The sequence below is a fragment of the Rhipicephalus microplus genome, chromosome 1 (genome assembly GCF_043290135.1).
Source record: "Rhipicephalus microplus isolate Deutch F79 chromosome 1, USDA_Rmic, whole genome shotgun sequence".
Classification (NCBI taxonomy): domain Eukaryota; kingdom Metazoa; phylum Arthropoda; class Arachnida; order Ixodida; family Ixodidae; genus Rhipicephalus; species Rhipicephalus microplus.
The window spans coordinates 279,078,933-279,103,559 of NC_134700.1; the positions used below are offsets into that span (position 1 = coordinate 279,078,933).

The following is a 24,627-nucleotide window of genomic DNA, read 5'->3' on the forward strand; positions in this document are numbered from 1 at the left end:
CGCAGAATACTTGCTTTCTAACTCGTTCAATCTGATAAACCTAGTTCCACGCACGACGTCGGCAGTTCAAAAGCATAAAGCGATGACACGATTAAAAAAAAAGAAGAAACATGGATGATAGGTTACAATATTTTTGCTAACTCCTCTTCGTCACCTCGGCTGCCTTATAAACATCACGGCAGACGCTGGTGGAGTTTGTTGGAGTGCAGTAGTCAGAATAATTTTTTTCGAATGGTGGAGTAGTGGGAAGAGGGAGGGGACCAACCATACGCTATGTATGCTCGTGCGTGCGTTTGCATTTGTGCGTGTACATATACGCACGAGAAATAGGAACATTTAGGAAAATCTTGAACTACACCTTCCTCTCCTTGGCTACGCAAGTGCTTCCATGTGATGTGCTTGGAATTTCGGTAGTTGTCTTCGGGAACTTTCACCCAAAAGATTTACCAATATATAATGCAAATACTGGGCTAAAACAGTGGTCAATTCGAAACAGTAGCAGCGACAGTGAGATGGGTGCAGGCAGCGTTGCAGCGAGGACAAGCTATAGGCAGCTCCAACTTGTGCCTAGGCTGGCGATATGTTTAGAGCGCCAGCCCTGCTCGATTCACGTGTTACAACTTATTCTCTGGTCGACATCAGTATTCAACAGCTGCAGTAGCCAACGGCAGTCATCGTCGATTTCTATGGAATACTACGTACCATAAATCTTATTCTGTTCTATTCCGTTACTTTCCGAGAGTACGCGCTTTATTGCAGTCACTACTTCCCTGTGCAAGTACTACACTTGTCAAGATATGGTTTTACCGACCAAATGACGGCTCTGTTGTGCAATCCAATAAGCGTGCTGAAATGAGGGTGCCCAGAGCTTCATACCTCCTCCCCCCCCCCCCAAAAAAAAGAAGAAACACTCTGCGCAGCCTCTGGCCCATAGGGAATGAGCGATGGTGTTATAGAAAATTCGCGATGGGCCGCTTTGCAGTTTCACAACCACAAAGCAATGTGCCGGCTGTATATACAAAATCAAAGAATCAATCTGCCCAACGATACAGCGCGAGTATCGGTTGCCCAGGGCTAGAGCTACATCTGACTAGATTGCGAAATCACTCTCTGATAGTGCATTGTTAGAGAGCGAAACCTCGTTCTACGGGGTATGACACTGCGTAACGCAATAAAAGTTATGCACAGTACGAGAACACAATGTTTCAGCAAACACTGCTGAGACGCGCATGCTCCAACATTTAGACGCCTACGCTAGCGCTGCGCTGGTCTCTCACAACGTCGCTCGGCGGTGCAAGATTCCGCTTTCTCCGCGGATATTTGTTTTACTCTTTCCAAACGCGCCGGAATGAGCCGTATAATTCGTCACTCAACCGAACGCTCGTGCTTTATTGGTAGAGTGGTAGAAACGGCGGACTCGTGAAACAAATGCACCCACGGAGTTGTTTACGGTAGGTAGTCGAGACGTGTTGATTGAACGAAAGAGGACGACAAAAAACAACGGGTAGTACAGAGATAAACCTTTTTCCGCCCATGTAAACGCCGAGCATCGCTGAATGTTTCCTCCACAAGTCCCGCCATCATAGATCGCTGAAGGCAAGCTCCCCATTTCATTTTTTTCTCGTTTCTTCGCCTTAGTCGTTTTCGCGTAGGTCGCATCCAGAAGATGCGCGTAGACGGAGGCATATAAAGTCCACTCTGAGATTACTTTTGTTTATTTTGCAACGCCGTGCATTGGTTGATAGAGTTCGTCAGAAACCCACTTTTCGGAGCCAACTTCTGCAGCACTTTTTGTCAAGAGAAGCTATTTTTGTTTAATACACTGTCTATCCTATGCTTCATCTACTTGCCTTGCCAAATGCGTTCGTTGTCCAGTGGCTATGTTCTTCTTGGGACAGGTGCGCTAACTTCTGCAGCACTTCTTGTCAAGAGAAGCTATTTTTGTTTAATACACTGTCTATCCTATGCTTCATCTACTTGCCTTGCCAAATGCGTTCGTTGTCCAGTGGCTATGTTCTTCTTGGGACAGGAGCGCTATAGCGCCGGAGTTCGTATAATGCCCTAATGCACGCTTAAGTGATGTAGTCGAATGCTTCAACATGGATAATCATGTACTATCTGCGTCAAGTGAAACTCGAACAGCGGCAAGTCTTCGTGACTTATCACCATGGACAGCCACGCACATATGCGCAGAGCTGCTGAACCGGATGCGCGCGCCTGTCACTCGTGTTAACTGGATGGCGCGCACTATACCATCCCGAAGACTTGCTACTGTTTGGGTTTAATTTGACGCATATAGTACTTCCCACGTGACCTCTCTCTCTCTCTCTCTCTCTCGGCAGTAGAAGAGTCGAGAAGGAAGGCATTTTGTTCAGTAATGGTCTGCAGTAACTGTCTTGGAGTTAATGCGGCGATCATGCACTTCTGATCGCAATTAAACGTGGTCTAGTACAAATTGATGAGCACTGGTTGGCTCCCTCCTACAGCTTGCCTAAAGTAGCCAATCACGATCAAGCAACTACATGCAGATCAGGTTCAATAGTGCTTTAAGTTAGTCACATGTTACCGGTGTAACAAGCGGATGACTCCTCGGCTGGGCAATGGCTACTCTGGCAGTAGAGGAGGATCGCGCACATGCAGAGGCATTGCGCTTGATACAGTACAATAAATATATGGTGAATTGGCTTAAACGTATTAATATGTAAAGAACCACTAAAGAGATGCCCTAGGGAAGATACTGCAAGCCCTACTCGCCATCCCCCTGTATAGTTTTTTTTTACTCTGGTGAGCACGTTACTGACGTCCGCCAGTGGTCTGGACGCAAGTTACATTTTTTTACTGTCCACGTGCAGCTTCAGTGACAAAAGAAAAGTTTTGGCGGGAATTCACTTGATGTGCACTCAATTAATAGTGCGTTTTTGTATTGCTATGCAGTGTAATTGATTGATATGTGGGGTTTAACGTCCCAAAACCACTATATGATTATGAGAGACGCCGTAGTGGAGGGCTCCGGAAATATAGACCACCTGGGGTTCTTTAACATGCACCCAAATCTGAGCACACGGGCCTACAACATGACGCTATGCAGTGTAAAGCACACGGTATACGATCTACCTGGCATAGCAAGAATTTATTTCACACCACTCATGTCTGCACCTTCGGCTATATATATGTTTAAATTTGTACTTATGACCTCCTGCCCTCTAGTAGTTCTCCAACTTCTTTTTTTTTGTTTATGCCCAAGCCAACAGATTCTCACATACCATATGAAAGAAACAACAAAAAGAAAGACTTCAATAAATAACGGTATGCCTTGCTGATTGGATTGAAACATCTCACCGTTACCGCTTAAAATGTATATATGCATGCGAGAACAAAAAAAAAAAAAGCATAAGCCTTTCTGTTTTGCCCGCTCCGGTGCTAGGCACCGTTTCTGCTCTCCCCTTCCTGACTCAATTCCGGGTCACCGCTTTGCTCTTAGAGTTCCAGTCAAAAGAAAAGAAAGGGATCTTCGTGCAGGCTTCTGGCAAATGAGATGCTCGCGGATCGCAGGGCGCGAAACTCCGAGAAAATCGCGTCAGCGCGCATGCACCACATATAGGGAACTAACTGCGCAGCGCAGTTCGCTCGACGATTCCTTCCTGCATTCTGTTCACTCTTCTGTGCGCAGGTTTACCCGCCCCATTTTTAAACTTTCCTCCCACTGCTGCCGCATATGTGCTGCTGCTGTTACCGCCAGGGGCTCTGTTTTTTTTTTGTTTTAAAGGAGGAGTGGGTGGAGGCAGAGAAGAAGAGCGCGAAAGCCGTTTTATTGGAATTTTCACGAGTCCCACGCTAAATCGAGAAGCACGCGAAAATTCAGGGCCACCACCGAAGCGGTTATAAGGGTACTTCGAAGGAGAATCGAAAGGCGTATGCTGCTACCCCTTTCCTCTCCGCGCACTCCCGAGCAAATAGTTTGTTTACTTTGCATGTGCGGCCTCTTTGAAAGAGCACAGAGACCCTTGCAAAGCGAACCACGGTGGGCCATACGGTCGTTCGTGTTGTCTTTGGTATGTCGATTATTTCGAAGAGAAAGCGACCGTGTTTTGGGTGGATAACAAACCGGCGCCCTATTTTAGTCGCGAGCCTAAGCCACTACCCTGCATCCCTATATTTTTTTCAGCTTGCTATTTTACAATGACGGCAGACATAAGGCGTCAGAGTGACGACGCAATATGCTTTTAACGTTGCATTTTCTGATCCTTTGACAAACGTTATTTCGTGGTATGTCTGGCTACTTATACAGGTTGTTTTTCAGTGAATAACTCTATATATAAGAGATTCGCAAAAAGCAGAAGCGCAATCCTCCGCTCCAGAGGTGTGCTAGTGGAAATACTCCGTCGGGAGAAAGAGGTAAATCGCTTGTGTAGCGCATTTATGTTCTCTAACATTAGCGTCATACTGTCGTGACTAGATACCATTGTTTGTGGTGTGAAGCAACGAGGGAGGGGAAGGAGCCGGAAAGGCAGGGTGGTTATCCAAGACCTTAACCAAGTGTAGTAGATCTAACCAGCCATGGTTGGCTAAACGCCACTCGTACGCAAGAATAAGCCTTACCAAATAATGGCGTAAGCCTTCAAAGTCATGTTCGGAAACAGTCTTCTTGCGTAAGCTGTGTCCCTATTAGATGCAAAGTAGCTCTTTGAATAGTCTCTGTAACGCTGTCCCTCCATGCGACTGACTTCACGCTCCCCTCGGAGTGCGTGCTGACGTCACTCTATCCTTCACCTGCCATGCGTTCACTACACCGCCGAGTCGTCGGCTCACGCACAACACACTTGATGCGTGCCTACATTGTACGCGTTGAAACATGTCTGTACGTGTCACCTCTCGCTCGCTTCACCTTCTCCATCACTCGCAACCCTCGAGCGCACATCGAGTGGTAACACTCTTTCGCCTAGTTTATCTGCGATGAAGAGCACGCTGGAAAACGCTCGTTCAACCGCGGAAACTTCCGTCGATGCGATTACGCCAAACCCAGCTGTCGATGGCGTTGCGAAGGTTTGCGATGCAGAGCGCGCTCGCGAATGGTGACGTCGTTTACTCGAGTAAATGTCACACCGAGTTTCGCTTCAAAACTGTTCTTCCAGCACCCGCGTCGACGCCTGTTTCAACCAGGGCTACGCCGTGCGCACCGCTGCTGCTTCGCGCACCGTCACGATTTCTTTCACGGAGATGTCAGTGACGTCCTCATTTGATGAAGGTCGCCTGTTACTTCGACAAGAGTGCACTACACAGCGCATCTCCGGTAGCCATCGAATTAGCCGGTGCATGCAAATACAAAAAGGAAGAAGAAACAAAAAGAAGGAAAAATCAGAATACAAATTACCTGTATTTTTTTCTGTTGATTTCTTCTAATTTTTTTTAAACCTTATGCAAGGCCATACAAAGTCAAGCTAGATTTCGGCATCTGTTTTAGAGTTCCCTCTGGTTTGTTTGATTGATATGTGGGGTTCAACATCCCAAAACCACCATATGATTATGAGAGACGCCGTAGTGGAGGGCTCCGGAAATTTCGACCACCTGGGGTTCTTTAACGTGCACCCAAATCTGAGCACACGGGCCTACAACATTTCCGCCTCCATTGAAAATGCAGCCGCTGCAGCCGGGATTCGAACCCGCGGCCTGCGGGTCAGCAGCCGAGTTAAACTCACATACTAACAGTTTTTAGCACGGTTGTCTAGTTCTGGCTAATGTTGACGAAACGTTGGCTACAGTATCTAGTGTTGCCTATATGCTGTTATAACTATGGAATTCAACAATGCCTGTGTACTGATATTCCCCGACTTCACTATTTCTTGGGAAATTCCACCAGCGTTGTTTCTTGATTGATTGATTGATATGGGAAGTTTAACGTCCCAAAACCACTATATGATTATGAGAGACGCCGTAGTGGAGGGCTCCGGAAATTTCGACCACCTGGGGTTCTTCAACGTGCACTTAAATCTGAGCACATGGGCCTACAACATTTCCGCCTCCATCGGAAATGCAGCCGCCGCAGCCGGGACTCGATCCCGCGACCTGTGGGTCAGTAGCCGAGTACCTTAGCCACTAGACCACTGCAGCGGGGCAGCGTTTTTTCTTGTTTCCCGTTTTCTGTCTGTGTGCGGCGCTGGTAATGATATGCGATTCGCGAATTCAAATTGCCTGGATTAGCACATCATTCAGACGCAGAAGCCAGGACGGTAGCTACAGCGAAGCAGAACCAACGTTTGGGCTCGACAAAGAAAAAAAGAAAAAAAGAAAGGAAGATAGAAAGAAAGAAACATAGAAAGAAAGAAAGAAAGAAGGAAAGAAAGAAAGAAAGAAAGAAAGAAAGAAAGAAAGAAAGAAAGAAAGAAAGAAAGAAAGAAAGAAAGAAAGCGAGGACGTGCGTGGGTACAAAAACTTCGTTGGCTTTGCTCAAACAATTTTTCTGTCGGGGTCACGTTCAGTTGAGAAATGTAGAATTATTGGGCGCTACGCCTTTGTCACTGGCAGCCTATATAGGGTGTTAAGGGCAGAGAGTGAGGGAGAAAAGAAGAGAGGGAAAAAAGATACATATTGCAACGAATGTAGCACTTACTGTGGTTTGGTGTAGACGTTCGCTTTAACGCACTGTAGATATACGTAACTACACCGCATTGTAGGAAAAAAAAGATAATAATTTGAGATGAGCCCTCGCGGAAAGCTAGAAAGGTTCAGATGAACTTCCCCCAACAAAAAGTTGGGGCCAAGAGAAGCTTGGCGTTTGTTGCCAGAGCCCACTTTTGGGAAATCCTAAAACAGCATTGGGCTTTTCGCAAGAAGACTTGCAATTATCCCACTTATCCTACCGCCTGTCCCCTCTAATTAAAACGTTATGCATATTCATTTATGTAAGTGATGCTGCAATTGATGTGTCAAGTCAATTCAAGGTGTAGGCCAATACATAAAAAGTATTTCTTGAGGTAGCAAGCGGGTATGTCATTTCTCTTATTTTCGAGGATTTTCGCATACATTTTTTTTTTCAACGACGTTGTGTGCCTTGAAAGAATATTTCGCTAATCAAGCACACGTCTACGGGCTAAATGGCGTATTCTTTTATCTCTTTCTATCGTTTGTAATCGCTTCTTCATAATGCGTGCTATGTTCTTTATTATGCATTTTTTGTTTTGCAACGATCGCGTATGTTAAATGTCAATGGTTTTAGAGTATCAATAATTATATTGTAAGGATGCAAGTAACTAAAAGAAAGGTGCTCGCACTGACAATGTTATGGTGACATCAGCAAGGTGGTTCATAACGCAGCTTGTTGTTCATGTTCAGCGTGCAATGATGCTGATTGTTATATGTGCAACTTTTCAAAGATATATGAAAATTACCTCGTGATACCTGTCGTGTATATCACATGCTCTTGCCATGTACAGAAACCCTGGATCTTCGTCAAGCTGCTGTGACAATTTTTTGCCCAAGTTTCTTTCCAGATCGTTTTTCTACTAATTAAAGTTGAAGAATTAAATTGAATGAGTTTACCGGACAGGTCTATCTGTGTTTTTGTCTTTAATTGTACAGAGCAGTTTACCTAGAAGTATGAACCAATTTACCCAGCTCCAAGTTTTACCTAATTGAATGACGTACATGCGAACAATGCGCCCACTGAAATATCATGAGCATAAAAAATTTCGGAAATGCAGACAAATTGGCTCAAAATAGGCACGCATGAGCTAGTTTATTCTCAATTTGTAAGGTTAATTCTGGTTACTGCTATGTTGTCACTAGTTTTTGGCGGGCTTTTGGTGTTGTAACCAGGTTTTATCTGAGGATCGATTGTGCTCGCCGTGTGAAGCTTTCTGCTAATTGTGCAAAGTGAGCGTACTTTTCTTGTGTGTCTGTTTTTATTTCTTTTCGCTTCTGTATTTCTTTTTATTTTCACTTTGTTTGTCTTACTCTCTTTTCTTTTGAATGCTTCCTCTTTCCTTCTATTGTTTCTCTTTCTCTTCGACTGTCTTTTTCTTTCTCATTCGGCACTTCTTCCCCTCTAATTTTCTCTCTCACATTTTTTTATATGCTACGATACATTTTCTCCCGTCCTTCTTCCTTTCTCTCTTAATCTTCACACCTGCTCCTCAACAACATTTAAAATTCCAACCTGTCGCTGTGCGACACTATACAAGGCTACGACATGATCTGTCAGCATGTCTGGATGACCGAGTGATTAAGGTGCTTGCCTTCGAATATTGGCACGCGGGCTCGAATTCCATCACCTCACGAGAAACATGTTAGCAAAAAGTTCTTTTTCCATTTCCCTCTCTCTCTCTTTCTATCGTCCTCTCGCTCTACGTCGCCAGTCTGTCGCTCAATTTCTGTGGCACATACCCGTTCAGAACGATGATGGTTTTCGGGTTGATATAACGTCGCGCAAGAACAGTTGTGCTGTTGAAAAAAAGCAATAACCAACGCAACCCTGCTCTATGTGCAGTGATCAAAGGCGAGCGCGGCCAGGACACGTGGCTGCCGTGTGACGTGGACTCGGAGCACGACGACAGCCCCGCCAAGGTGCTGTGGTACGCGCCAGCGACGGCCGCCAATGCCAGCGGAGAGCGCACGCCCTTCTATATGGTGGAGGATACGCAGCGGCGGGGCATCTGGAACGGACAGCACGCCATCGGGGTCCACTGGGCCGGCCGGGCCTCCTTTTCGGTGTCCCGGTCACCGGCTGCTTTGAGGCTGTCGAGGCTCGAGCTCTCCGACTCCGGCGCCTACCTGTGCACGGTGGCCTTCCACGGCGGGGCGCAGCGAAACGCCACCGTGCGCCTCATCGTGGGCGGTGAGTCAGCTGCCCGTGGCAGTGACATTTTTAGATGCGAAGAATCTCTTGATTGGGCCGTGGAGTTTTCTAAATATACCCTAGAGGGAAATATGGCGCTAGTGTCTATGGGAGCTGCAACGCATGGCGCTTCAGCAAGCATGAAAATGATGGGTAGTACACGGATTTGTCTAATCTTCGTATTTCTGGCTCCGCGTGTGTTCGCGCGGCTTGAAGCTGTTTTCTCACGAAACGAAAATCAGCAAATGTTCAGCGATTGCGCTTCCCCGCCTTGTTCTTTTATTCTTACTATTTGAAACCGGGTCATGAAGTGCAAAAGGGTTCATTCTTTACTTAGAAACAAAACCAAAACACAGCAATAAACGAAGCCACAAGTGCACATGATTCGGCTCTCGCAAGTACAAAGACTAGGCAAGTCCGTGTACTACTAATCATTTACATGGGCTGTGTTCCAATTCTTAGACAGCACGTAGACAGTCTATGAAGACTGCTTAAAAGACAGCATCGAGCCCATGCTGTCCGAGAAACGGAACACATTCAGGCGGCTTTTACGCGACAATGCGCCACCTTGCGTCGAATAGAAAAAGCTAAAATAAACAAACGTAACAGTTGTATTTTCTGGCTTATTTCGTGTTGAAATCAAAAACAAATAAACGTTACTCACATTGAGCATCTGGAGAAGCGTCAGCTTGTGTGCAGATGACCATTCCTGCGAGATTTTGATCTATCTGAGCATATCTGAGCGATTCGCTGAGCCGCCACCTTGTTTAGACAGCAAAGTAGGCTGCATCGTATTTGTCTACGATTTGGTCTTCTCGGAGCTGTCTAATTTTCCAGTTACGTCAGAATTGGAATTGAAATGGAACTTAAGATGGCCGCTGTCCATCTAGCTGTCTATTTAGCCGTCTACGGTGAGTATTAGAACACAGCCATGGTCGCTGAATGATCGCAGCACCAGAGTGCCCTCTAGTTAATTTTTAGGATTCTCTATGGCTTGGATCTATGCCCCACATGTTTCACGGTTTCGGCAGCGTCCGCAATCACACTACGCATGCGCAGCTCTCCTCCTCTCCTCTTTCCGACATCTGCACATGGCGCCCTTTAGCGCATGTCATTTGTATTATATATATTTACGAAATTTGGTAAATTCAGCGATAGTTCGTCTCTGGTAGTTCAACACTTCAAAAATAATAATGATAAAAGGAGCGAGAGAGACAAAGAGCCATTTGACCGCTTTAAGCGATGATTGATTGATTGATATGTAGGCTTTAACGTCCCAAAACCACCATATGATTATGAGAAACGCCGTAGTGGAGGGCTCCGAAAATTCGACCACCTAGAGTTCTTTAACGTGCACCTAAATCTGAGCACACGGGCCTACAACACTTCTGTCTCCATCGGAAATGCAGCCGCCGCAGCCGAGATCCGAACCCGCGGCCTGCGGGTCAGCAGCTGAGTACCTTAGCCACTAGACCACCACGGTGGGGCGACTGCTTTAAGCAAAGCTATTATGAGTAATGGAACTCACTGGCGTAGTTCACGCAAAATAGAAAAAAAAGCTTGGTGTCGGCGAGTGTACTTGAATGCCGGTCCCAAAAAACGCGGTTCCAAAGGGGCGCCCCTTTCGGGCGCGTTTGGGGGCCCCGTTTTTCAGTAATTGATGGTTCCTTGATCGTTGGCGTCACGAACTATCAGACGTTCCTGATATAGCAGTCTGATCTTTTATCGGGGTAACCTGTCATTTCACGCTGCCACACTCGAGTGTTGCATTTAAATGAAGCATTTCATTGTTTCAAGCACGACTGCCGTTGTTACCCGTAGCAATAGAATAGTTAGGGCGGCTAACCATTCGGGTGACGGTCCTATTCCTGATATTTATTGCAGAAGGATGTCAATAAATAAATGAGTAAATAAATAAATAAATAAATAAATAAATAAATAAATAAATAAATAAATAAATAAATAAAAGTGGTATGTGGCACACGCAAACGCCAAGCTTCACGTGCCACTTTTTTCTCAATAACAAAGGGTCAGTTTTTTTTGTGTGCTTTTTGTGATCGCACTATTTGAAGCGCTGTCTCTGACAGAGTTTTACTACCGTGATGTCGACGATGAGTAGGAGGAGAACGTAGAAGAGGAAGTGGATTGTTTCCTGAAGGCGGGGCCGATGTTGCAGAAGGATGGACGTTCGGCCTCATTGGCAGCGCAGTAAATATAATAAGCAGTAGAATGACTAATGAAGATGAGCGCCACCTGCAGCCACGCTTATTTTTCGTGTAAAATAAAAATTTCACTTTATATAAGAGCTAGCGCATTGCTTCGAGGCAAACTGTGTTTTGAATGAAGCTTCCTAAGCAGACAAATTGACACCGTTTATTTATTAATCAGTTATTAACTTTTGTTAATCATTTATACTTTATCTATTTATTTTTTTATTTTATTTATTTTGTATTACTATTTTTGTATATTTGTTTAGTTAGTTTATTTATTATTCATTTATTAATGACAGGAGATGCATTTTTTAAACCCCCAATACAGAGTGTATTCTTATCGAATATAGTAAAGGAAGGTGTAAAGCTAAAGCAAATGAGCTTGCACAATGAACCAGTACATAACAAAGGCAACCCGATGGAAAAAAAATACAGCAAACAAAACGCAATATACAGCTTCGGTTCTACGTTGATTGCTGGATTTGGGAGTGCGCGGTGGTCTCATTGTTCAGGCGCTGTACGCTTCGATCTCCCGTAGCCGGCTCTGTGGCACCGTGTTGTCTTCTTCACCGGCATTAAAAGATTAATTCTTCGCCCAGGCGGGCGCTTTGTGCGGCCCGCGATATAACATTAAAAGCGGATTTCACGCTGCTCCAACCTCACCGCATCGCCACCCGAGGAGTGGGGGCTGGATTTGTTCTCTTTTCGATAAGGGTAGCGAGTTTTCTGTGCGTGAACGGCAGAAACCAATTTCCTTTCATGAGCCTCCAAATACCAATACACCTCTATCTCCCTTTTCTATCCTTTATATTGCTTCCCTGTTCCTCAATTATCTGCTTTTCTATCCTCTTTCTTTTTCCCCTTTTGTTTCTTTTGTATCTTCACGGCATCAGAATTTTGTTGTGATCGCCAGTGATGTTGAATATTGTTTATCGCGGTGTGGTACTGCCTTCCCCGCTTTTAATTCTTTGGTCCGTCTTCGCACGTACGTTTTACTAGCTTATATTTTTATTTATGCAAGAAGTGTCAGTCTACTAGGTAAAGTATTTTTACCTTTGTTTTCTTGTAACTTCTCCTTTCCTACCTTCTCCCTGTTTTGATCCATCCACCCAGTGAGCCATATTAACATTGCTCTCTATGTTGCATCCTCCCCACATCGCCTTGAAGGTTTTTACTGAATTATGCCTTCTACATGTTAATAAAAAGCGAGATAAAAAGAAGAGAGGGAAGCAACAAAGAAAATAGAAACGACATAAATGAACAAAAAAAACAAATATAAAAGAACGAATTAACGGCGAAATTTATGACACGTGAGAATAAAGACAATAAAGAGATCTTGACGTTGCCTTTCGCTGTCTTCGCTTCGCTTCGCTGCTCACTCGAATGTCGTAATCTCACTTAGCTGCCGAATTTCGGGTCGAGGGGATTCATTTTTTTTTTGTTTCCTCGACTGCGGGGCGCTATTCTTTGCGTTCTTGACGAACGCCGTCTTGAATATTAACCGGCATTCATGCGTGATTACCCATTGGCATGATGGATGGCAATTCGAGGAGAAGAGCTACATATGCAAGCTCCACTAGCCAAGGCGTGCCGTGGCTTATTCGCGGTGAGGCGGCATTTGTTCCTCACACTCCATCAGCCCACGTCGTCACAATTTTTATTGATCGGAATGATTATATTTTACGAGGCAGCTGCGTCAGATGTGCTTTTCTGAGAGTCTGTATCACTTTTTTTTTCTTCGTTTAATGCGATAGCACAGTGAAGATGCGTTCGGGTCGTTGACGCCGTTGCCGTGCTGTTGCGTCATGGACAGCCATGTCGAGGGCTTCACCTCCACTATAGTCTCCATTCCCGTCGATGGAATGTTTCGTAGAACACAATCCAAGCGCTCATAACATGCGTGATAGACACGGGCGTAGAAGAAGCAAAGCCTTATCAATGTTCTGTCTTCTCCTTCTGCTAAGAGCCCCGCCGCGGTGGTTCTAGTGGCTAAGGTACTCGGCTGCTGACCCGCAGGGCGCGGGTTCGAATCCCGGCTGCGGCGGCTGCATTTCCGATGGAGGCGGAAATGTTGTAGGCCCATGTGCTCAGATTTGGGTGCACGTTAAAGAACCTCAGGTGGTCTAAATTTCCGGAGCCCTCCACTACGGCGTCTCTCATAATCATATAGTGGCTTTGGGACGTTAAACTCCACATATCAATCAATCAATCAATCAATCAATCCTTCTGCTAAGAGCCATACTTGCACTAGCACTAGGCTTCTGACTCAGAACGAATACACATCCTCGCTGGAACCCTATATGCAGTTCGGCCACGACCCGTACGAAGCCTAGGAGTTTAAAGTATCACCCATCGATACGAGATACTGGCATAGAGCTGAACTCTCTTCCTCAAAACATCTTTTTTATTTATGTAGGGATGGCGTGACTGCCATTTCACTCTTCGCAGTAGATGACGATAGTTATAGCACGAGAACAAAACGATGACACAGAGACATGAAGAACACGAAGGACACTGTGTCTCTGTGTCGTCGTTTTGTTCTCGTGCCATAACTATCGTCATGTCATACCAACTAGCCCAACTAGCCCAAGCTGCCACACTCTTAGTAAATGTTTGCTGCTTTAGTTTTCTGTGAATATCTTATGTTAATTTTGCATTCTCCTACCGAGACCACTGATTCCCATTGGACGGTAAGCATCAAAGAGAAAGACAGAGAAACGAAGAGGAAAGAGAGCGGGACGTCAACTAAGCTTTGGCTTGATTTGCAACCCTACATGTGGGGTGGGGGAAAAAGGGAATAAAGTGCACAATGAACGAACGGCGTGCACTTTTATTGAGAACCTCGTGTGAACAAAGTCAAGATTATACAGTAACTTATCGGACTCTCTACGAGTCGCGCATGGGGAGTACGTAGTGAAAAAGTTCTCGGCGCGTGTAGTCGGGTCTTTTTGTACGTTGCTTTTGTATTAGCCTGTTCTTGTGCATTATTATTAAAACACAATTAATATGAAGCTAAGCGAAGTTATCCGATAGCTACATGGAAAGGCCACATTCTATTTCTCAGAGGGTGAAATTTCTAAATCTGATTTTTTTTTCTTTCACGCGTCCCTAACCAGAATGGGCAAAATGGTACTGCGTTTCAAACCAGATAGGGAAGCATCCCAATTGTAGCCGAGGCATCCAGCTCTTTTTTTTTAGCATCCAAGTAAGAAACTGCACAAACAAAACAAAGCAGGTGTTGGGCATTTCCCAATCTTCCGCTTTGTTGTGTCAGCCCGCCCCGCCGCGTCGGTCTAGTAGCTGAAGTACTCGGCTGCTGAACCGCACGCAGATGGCGGGATCGAATCCCGGCTGTGGTGGCTGCATTTCCGATGGAGGCGCAAATGTTGCAGGCCCGTGTGCTCAGTTTTGGGCGCACGTTAAAAAACCTCAGGTGGTCGAAATTTACGGAGACCTCCGACTACGGCATTTCTCATATTCATATGGTGGTTTTGGGACGCTAAACCCCACATACCAATGTTGTGTCAGCCCACGCTCCTTATGCCCTATGACTACATGAAAAAAAAATTGCCGAGAACAGAAGAAACGGAGTGAATCACGTCTACTTCGATTCCATTGTTGAAATAAAACTCCGTTGCTTCTACACGGAAGCATCATATAACAAAAGCGACTTTTAAAAAAAAATTTTTTTGAAAACTCCACTTCTTTATTTGCATGCGTTGCCTACTTCAAAGGGAAGTAAATTTTATTTCTCTTCTGATTCACTCTTAGCAAAATTTGTATACAGTTGCCTAAGTAACAGATTTAAGCCACGTAGCCTGTTGTTTTTTGCTGGTGCTATTCACTTTGACCTCTTCTCAGGATGCGCGAATTCAATGACGCTTCGTTTAAGGACAGGCTGACGTGAATCTATTTGGCTTCGACGCCTGGAAGTGGCCCTCATGGCCTGGTATTATCTGCATATACATAGCTCAACCGATCCCTTCGTTCAGCGTGTCGCTCCTGGTTCTTTTGTGGCGTGGCAGCTTGGGCTAGTTGGTATGGCATGGCGATGGCGCCACTTCCATCTTATCACTATACGCTAGCTTAGCGAACCTGCATTATCGATGATAAGCATCCAAAAGACAAATCTATTCGAACTATAGAGCAACACTTTGTTATTGTGTAATAGCCGCTGTATTGCCAACCCTAGCATTAATAACATTCGGTGTTTTGTGTCTCCAAGATAACGCAACGCTCAACGCTGTCACAGAGTAACGCGAGTGCCATGTTCGGTATTGCCATATAGTAGAAGAGATTACAAACATACCACTAAAATCTGGCCTTTCGCCGGATTCAGTTGTAGTGTCTTCTAGTTCAAAGTTTAGTGACCTGAAAATTCTTCGTTTTCGTTCCAAGTTCCGAGCGTATACTGGCTTTAAAAATGAGAAAGCATGAAAGGGAGACCTTAACCGGGTAATCGCATCAACCATAATTTTGTATATAGTTTTCAGGTGCATTTATGTTCATAGTCAGGCTTCAGAGTACGCCAGTGGCTTTGGCTCTTCAACGAAAAGGAACAAATGTTTTCATCGGCTTATGAATGCCGATCGAATGAATTCGAGGGTTCTAATCAGAAAACCTCGTCAAATACTGAGCATAGGTGACGGCACGTCAAACTTTCTGAGTCCTATCTGCAGCCATGCGAGCAGAGAAATATAAAAGAAAGAACACACAAAGAAATAGAATGAAATTATGTCGTTCTTTTTTTCCTCGAGCTATACTCGTGAAGTGTGTACGTTTTTGCTCGTACGTGGGAGTCGCCGTTCATTTTGTCTAGCAATCAATAAAGATTGATTGCTTTAGAAGCTGGGATTTTGGACGCTGGAGAGAGAAAAAAGGGAAGGCACATGAATCGAAAAAAAAAAATCCCGCCATCGCTCTTTCGCAAACTCACACTATGCCCTTTTATGCATTCATGAATGCAAGTCTGTGAACTACCACACGCTTGTTCAAGAGAGGGCCATGGCACGCAACCTGACCGAGTTAGCTCGGCGTAGGAAGATCTGAGCTTTGTGTTCCACTCAGTTCGATCGTTTTCCTTTGATTAAGAGCATACGAGGTCCATCGTAGTGCTACTTAATTTTATTTCGCCTTTGACTTCAGAATTTTCGCTCTCATGAGCAAATGTGTAACTGAAAATAAAACCTATCACTTGCTTGCCGAGTCGCTTTATCTGATCTTCTTTAATATATCTTGCTTTCTAACTCCACAGAGGTCACCCTAACATGAGTCGGCTTTCGGGTAACATTGACTGCTTTCACATGCATACTTTTTTAAACGAAATGTTAACTAAGCCAGTATTTAGGACTAATGTACATGCTAACATCTGGCTTTCGTCAAAAGTTTTCTCAGACTTCATTGTTTGAAATTTTTGCGACGGAGAAACTTCAAGTATGGCAGTTTGGACTAGTTGGTATGACATGACTATAGTTATAGCACGAGAACATAACGACGACAAAGAGACAAGAAGGACGCGAGAAATCTTGTCCTTCGTGTTCTTCTTGTCTCTTTGTCGTCGTTCTGTTCTCGCTCTGTAACTATCGTCTTGAGAAACTTCAGGAAAAGCTTACAATGAGAAGTACGTAGCGGGAAATTCGCACCCCCTGCCACATGGCAAGTCCGACTGCGCATATATGGCACGGAAAACTTTCCTATACTTGTTAACTGACGACTGTTTCCCATCCCAACACTTCCTTTTGACGTTGTCGAAGGAGCTAGGATGCACTACACGCAAGACGCTTGATTGTCTTACATTAGACTTTACTATGTCTTGACGTGCACTTGCTCATGTTCACTAAATGCACTTGTATAGAGTGGTAGCACATATAAGCACCTATATTGCATCAATTATGTGGAGAGGTGAAAGTTTTTGTGTACTTACTAGAATTCACACTTTTTTTTTGCGCGTCGTGTGAGCGGGAGGAACAGATGCGTTAAGTGCAGAAGAAATGGTTAAGAGTGAAAAAAAAAAAAAACACACACACACACAATTAAATCATAAAGAATTACGGCAGCTTTGCCTTACTGCTTTCAAGCTTGAAGGCGGAGCGCACCTAGGTGGGCTTCCTATTTTTCTTTTTTTTTGTTTTGTTTCTGCATTGTTCTGTTGTGTACGAGTTGCTTTATATTTCTAAATTTCTCTATTTTTATACCAGCTGTCTTGTCTCTCTCACTCTTTCTGTACTTATTTCTCATTGTTCCCATTATTTCCCTCTGTTCGCTTCTTTCTTTTTATTTCTTTCTTCCTTTCTTTTTATTCTTTCTACATCACTTTACTATCTGTTCCTTTCTTTCTCTTTCTCTGTCTTTCTATCTTCTGCTGTCTTTAATTTATTTGTTTTTCTCCATTTTTTTCTTTCTATTATCTTATATATCTCTCTTTTTGTCTTCTTTTGTTATTCTTTCTATAATTGAACTTTATCTTTTTTCTTTCTATCTCTAGTTTTTTTCCTCTCTCACTTTCATGTGTATCGCGGGCCGGACAGAGCTTTAGTTTAACGCCAGAACCTGCTGTACTCGGCCGCGGGGCTTGCTTAATACCTGTGGTGCATACCCACAAGTGGTTTTTCTGTGGGCACCCAAGTTTTTACGACAGATTAAACAGCGCAGTGCCAATGAGTGAAGTACCAAGTCTGTTTGGCAGTGATTGCGTTGTTAGGTGTCCACTTTGCTGGTTCTACGTATGCTGTTGCACTATGCCAGCAGGAAAGCTCGAACTCGCTTCAAGACTTCCATTAATGCGCATCCTTTCGCTACTACTGAACTTATTTTCGTATGATCACGTGAAGCAAAGGTTAACAACGGGAAGCTTAAAAAAATTCCCTCGTTGGAAAACTTCTGCGCTATATTGACCATTTGGAACTACTGCTGTGTCACGTATGTTGTACTTGGTATCGAACGTTTACAAGGCGGTGTTTTCATTTAATGCATAAAGTTACGCCACCACGACTGGCTCTGGCGAAACAACTGACGTACTAAACATGTTATATGAATTGTAACACTTAAACTGGTTATACAGAATAAACATACATACCTTTAACAAAAAATACGCACACTACACATTGCTCAATGCACAGTTTCAGTCAACTAAAAAAAAAAGAAACATGCATTGTTTATTGTCCTGTAAACTATGTAAGTGCCAGTGGCAATATTGTTGAAAGTGATCCCACACAGTGAAGCCCTTCGAATTTTTAATTATGTGCACCATAAAACCACCGTAATGTGATTTCCCTGCATAAATAATATTCAGCTGGAGCGTGGAATACGACATAAGAGGTTACACGTGGTCCTACATGGTGCCTGCCCGCCAAGTGTAATGAAGTTTGTACGCAAATGTCAGGCATTTCCGATAACATTGAGGTACCTCTCACAAGTTGGAAGGGTTTTCAACACTCAGTCTGTTGCCAGAATAGAACTGAAGTGTGCAATAATCTAGTGAAAATGGCAGCTCAGAAAAAAAAAAACGCTAGGCCTGCGCGGAAGGCGCAGCACCGACACAGCGAAAGCTAGAAGAGCGGCCTTTCAGAGCTTTTTCAGAACACTCATTGGGTAACTGCTGCAAGCACACTTGCTGGGTACCCACAACAACAACAACAACAACAACAACAACAACAACAACAACAACAACAACAACAACAACAACAACAACAACAACAACAACAACAACAACAACAACAACAACAATAATAATAATAATAATAATAATAATAATAATAATAATAATAATAATTTTTGGGTTGTACGCTGGCATTCGTTATGTTATTTTTCGTCATTTTTCTGAGAAGCGTGGCATCCGCTAATCACTAGCAAGACATTTCATGCCAATTGTTCATGGAGTGGCTGACGGCGATGCGGAATTGTGCCTGAAGGAGGTATGCGCCACAGTTAATAGTTGAACAAGAACAAGCTTTTGCAAAGAGTTGGACCATTGTACGACCCACTCGTTACGCTATTCGCATTGTGCGACGACTGGTTGTTCTTTCGCTGTTTTCAAATGCTCTATAAGTCGTATTAACGCGATTGCTTTCCCGACCTCAAGCCTGTCAGGCAGGTTTTCCAACAAGTCCCAAGCACTGGTGTGGCTCAGCGGCAGAGACTAAGCCACACCAGTGCTTGGGACTTGTTGTATTTTGTGACGCACTTGTATTTTGCCCAATATGTAAATATGTAAAATGTGAACAGTCTTGATATGCAAGGCAATAAAGAAGGGGAAAAAAACTGGTGTTGCTCAGTGGTAGAATACTGGGCTCGCACCCCGCAGTCCCGGGTTCGAGCCTCACTGTGTCATTGATGCTAGTTTTTTTTTTCTAATTTCTCGCGATGTCGCTACGGGCTCAGGTTGCGGCGGACATTTGAGCATCACCCGAGTTGTGATCTGATAAAAGCTTTCACTGTAATTCTGATATTGATTTATTCATTGACTGGTTGATTGAAACATATTAAACTAAGTTAGTCGTTGTTCATAATACTTCCACAATACAGTGACTCCTACTTAATGTTCATCACCATCATCATCATCATCAATATTCATCATCATCAGCCTGACTACGTCCACTGCAGGACAAATGCCTCTCCTATGTTCCGCCATTTAAGTCGGTCCTGTGCTTGCTGCTGCCAATTTATACCCGAAAAGTTCTTAATCTCATCTGCCCACCTAACCTCCTGTCTCCCCCTAACCCTTTTTCCTCCTCTGGCAATCCAGTTAGTTGCCCTTAATGACCAGTGGTTATCCTGTCTACGCGCTACATGCCTGGCCTATATCCCTTTCCTCTTCTTGATTTCAAGTGCCCCGCCGCGGCGGTCTAGTGGCTAAGGTACTCGGCTGCTCACCCGCAGGTCGCGGGATCGAATCCCGGATGCGGCGGCTGCATTTCTGATAGAGGCGGAAATGTTGTAGGCCCGTGTGCTCAGATTTGAGTGCACGCTAAAGAACCCAAGATGGTCGAAATTTTCGGAGCCCTCCACTACGGCGTGTCTCATAATCATATGGTGGTCTTGGGACGTTGAACCCCACGTATCAATCAATCAATCTTCTTGATTTCAACTATGATATCCTTAACCCCCATTTGTTTACTAATCCAGTAATGTTCATAGAGCTGCTTTATTCGTAAGACTCCAGCTAATAAGATGTCTGATATATTAGCCCAGGTAACCATCAAATGGAACTTCTGAAACCGGTTCTACAAACCTAGCTTCAGGTAGGAAGTGTAACAATGGTCTTCCTTTTATGTAAATGCTGTTTAAGTTAGCCTTCGGAGATAATTTGTCTGACAACGATAGTCTCTATAATGCGCGTTTAGAAACAGTTGTAATGCAAGACAGTATGTTGTGAATACAGTTCTAGAACATTAAAACCTATAAAGAGATCGTGATACGCCTTGCATTCTTTTTTTTTTCCTCTTCCTTTTTCTCGCAGTGGCCCCCAGCGTGCCTGTGATCATGACGTCAGCAGGCACTGTGGTTGAAGGCACCATAGGACCATTCATGATTGGCGAGTCTCTGAGTCTTGTCTGCTTAGTGGAAAAAGGTAAGAAACACCCACACAACTTGTATACACTTTTTAAGAAGCAGTAAAAATATATATACTTGAGCGCAAAATTTAAAGATGAAGCGATGCGAAAGTGCCATAGTAGTCACGTAGAGTGGTGTTCTTATCTGTGCAGGTTTTTAAAATGGATGATAACACACACTTCGAAATCAAAATTCAGTCAAGAATATAACGGGTCGCTCGGTGTCTGTAAGATAAGCGAATACAAACCGAACAGTTCAATTATCACATTAGTGTTCTTGAATGCAAGTGAACCTTCAAAGTTTTGGAAACTCACCCATCCCATATATACCTAATGTGGTTGTTGGCTTGATCATAACATTTTCGGGCTGCTATCAGAGTAAAAACGAACAATAATGAACAATAACAATAAATTATTGTTAGAAATGCATGTGGCCTTTTGTGAGTTGGTGGAAGAAGACGTCGACGTGACTGAGAGACGCTCGTGCATATATATATATATATATATATATATATATATATATATATATATATATATATATATATAAATTTATATATATATATATATATGCCGCCTGGTTCTTGGCCGATCCCCCTTTGTGGGTGTGCGCCAGGGTAACAAGGATCATCATCATCATCATCGTCGTCATCATCATCATCTTGTGTCGCCTGTGTGGCATGTGTGAGTGGATTATTTTTTTTATTACAAGGTTTAGTGAAGGACGCCGCGAAGCTCATATGATGCAGTGAATTTTCGTGTCTCAAGTTTCAGAATTTATAAGGAAGGTACTGTAATAAGTATAAAAAGTAGCCATGCGCGAGCTTCGCTTGACAGCAAACATAGTACGGCATACAGAATAGTGCATTATATCGGCATTCCCTCGTAATCGCGAATAATTCGAGGTTCTTGCTATCAATACCTAAACAATACAGTGACACACCGAATCGTCGAAGTTTTACCTTCCGAGTGCCTGATTTCATCAGCTATCATATATCGAAATTCATTCAATATTATATATCTCTAGTAAGACGGTAAGTTGGGCCAGTTGGTTAGGATCCATCGTGAACTTTCTTACAGCGCAACACCAGAAAAAATACAGGACAGGGAAGGAGCAAAACAGCGCCATCTTTTCTTTCTCTTTTGCTCCTTCCCTGTCCTGTATTTTTTCTGGTGTTTCACTGTAAGAAAGTTCACGATGGTTATATATCTCTGCGTCGATTGCTGAAGGCACGTTCTGACATCACTCCACCCCATTCAATTACTGCTTCACAATCGTATCCTTTAGATTGCGATGTTTCTACTTAACCAAAGCTGCATTATTTTAGTTTTTTTTTTGTTCCTGCCTGCTTCAGTGAGTGATGTTTTCGTTGTCTGTATAACCATGCACCTGGCGAGTGACGCAAGCTTACTTACACAAAGACCATCTTTTTCTTTTAGAAGCAAGCCAATCAAAAGAAATTTGCATGAAACAGTTTGGGTACAGATATCTCAGAACTTGAGTGAAGATAGCAAAGTTCACTGATTGCTAAACAAATTTTCTCTCGACCACACCAGATGTATAAGAAGAGCACGCAGCACGCTGCAAAACGGTCTGCGTACAGAACACGCGGAATGTGTGACACTCGACCTATCCCTCAGGTCACGGCGTGTCGATATGCATCGGCGAACGTAGCAAATATGAGCAAAAGAGTAAAGCAGCTGAACGATACCTTCGCCTTCTTAAGCTTTCTTATCACTCCCGAAGATAATTGATCACTCCCGTGAGGCATCGCCGGAGAATTTGCTTGCTGGCAACAGAACATCTCGTGTAACGAGCGATGCAAAAGCGAGGTGAAGACGGAAAAAAAAAAAGACCACCAGCAGTTTCAGGTTCTCTTAACGGCTGCTGCAGAATGAACACGTTCGGTCGCTTCTTGCTCGGCAAAACACGCGTTCTCTCCTCGTTCCATGCGCTGTTCCTATCCGCTAACTTCATCACCGGATGGGGGGCAATGCGAACGCAGCCTGCAGGGGCGTGATTTAGGCCGTTAGGCCCCGGGCCCACTCGTCGTCGTCGGGACCTCCTACTGTCTCTCTCTCGCCCTCTACGTTACTTTCTTTCTTACCAACTCTTTCCTACCATTCTATCTCCACTTGCCCCTGTATGACTATTCTCTCTCTCTGCGGGGCAACCTTGTTTCTGTTCTCTACGCCTTTCCTCCTTCTCCTCATCTCAATGTAGTGCCCACGCTGGTTATCCTCACTTGAAACGCCCCGCCGCTTGTTTACCCGCCGCTGGTGGATTTCAGTTGGTGTCTGCCGGCCAGGAAATAACTTTATTGTTTTCAGTCCACGCCGGAGTACAACCGTGAAACCTCCACACTCCCTTCCTCTCCGGCCGCCGTTAGCAGTGCCGACAGCTCGTTGCGAAGAATGCGCGCACTGTCAGAATTTGCGAGAACGGCGCGCACGGACCCTTTAGACCCGTTCGTAGCAGTTCCCGCGAGCATTGTTTTTTTTTTCACCTCGCCCCTTCTTTATTATTCCAATTCTTCGGTGTGCAGGCAACGCGATTAAAACCTAGCAGCAGCGTGAATGAGTGAGAAAGAAGAGAAAAAAAAAACTACCATAGCCCCGGGCGGCCAGACACCAGCGCACCATTCTCTAATCTCAGCTTGGGGCATTACTGACCCGCTGCTTACAGCCGTTGCCTCGGTGCCCAACACCTTCTCTCTATTGCGTAGGTAGCGCTGTTCGTTGGTCATTACACGGTGAGCGCTCTAGTGCCCGCGTGAACTATGGCAGCACCACCGTGCAGCTGGTAGTGAAAAGCGTAATATTTTTTAACGGCATCTCGCTCGAGTGAAGAGAATAGCACGGGGCTGCGATGTGGTCGTGGCCTGCTGGTGCCGCCTCTTCGCAGAAAGGAACGGCGTGAAGTGCGCGAGAACTTTATCGAAGAAAAAAGAAAAATGAATGAAAGAACAGCCTATCGTTATAAACAGGCGCTTCGTTAATGTTAGAACACTCGAACTTCGCTGCTAAAGTGCACTGCAGTTGCTCATTTTCATTTTTTTTTCGATGACACCGAAACTGCCCTTAGCGCTACTTGGAAAAGCGCTTATGATCATCAATTACACTCCGGCGCTTACTCGATGCGTACATAAAGTTCGAAACTTTGCTTTGCGTAACTTAAACTGCCATGGCGGTCTCGCGGTTACGGCACTCCAAAGCTGATGTAAAGGTCACGGGAAAGAATTCCAGCCGCGGCGGCCGCCATTCGACAAAGGTGAGATGTCCGAGGCAAGTGTGCTTAGACTTAGGAGCACACTAAAAAAATCCAGGTGATTGAAATTGCCGGAGACTCCCTCTTTGGCTTCTCTCCTGATAGAACAGTGATTTTAGGACGTGAAAGCTCAACAATTACTGTAAATGCGTAACCGAACAGGACTCATATGCTACTCCACGACCTAACGCAACAAGAACGCGCTGCGGGTGCATGTTGAAGGACTCAGGAGGTAAAAAATGGCAATCATTTGAATGACATGTCACCGTGAACAACGTATCACTGATCAAGTACAAATGTCACGAGAGAGGCGGGACTACGTGTTCATTGCCAGTTTATGAGACGCTCTGCAGAAGAGTGCGGGAGAAGAACAGTACTCGCCTTATAAATGCCACTGAAGCTATCATGTCAACAGCTGAAAGAAATTGCTAAGAATACAAGAGCGCCTATATCTGACACCATCGCAAATGTACAATATTGCTGACGGAAGTGCAGGGTCATGAAAGGGCTAACCTCATTGATAGACAAGGAACTGACGTCAGCAGAGTCTGTGAAATCTCAAGTCTGAATGTGGGACCACACAAAAAATACAGATAGCTTTTCTGTTGGGACGCACAGGATTAGAGAGTTTCTGTGAGGTGGCCAGGCTTAAAATAAAGCAATGTTTTTTGATGATCAGTGTGAGGGTGCCTTTAAAGACATGTTATACAGCATTCAAAATCACAGGCGAATATTTGCTAGTGTTCCATGGCACTATTTTTTACCTCTGTC

General features: G+C 44.3%; 1 protein-coding gene across 1 annotated transcript in view; it reads left to right on the forward strand.

The window, feature by feature from the left end:
- The window catches only part of LOC119165277 (B-cell receptor CD22), a 232,241-nt gene that overhangs the window by 65,013 nt on the left and 142,601 nt on the right, over window positions 1–24,627 (forward strand). Inside the window, exons 2-3 of the mRNA XM_075895844.1 lie at window positions 8,483–8,830; window positions 20,498–20,608. Of these exons, the coding sequence (XP_075751959.1) occupies window positions 8,483–8,830; window positions 20,498–20,608 (459 nt within the window). The remainder of the gene's footprint in view (window positions 1–8,482; window positions 8,831–20,497; window positions 20,609–24,627) is intronic.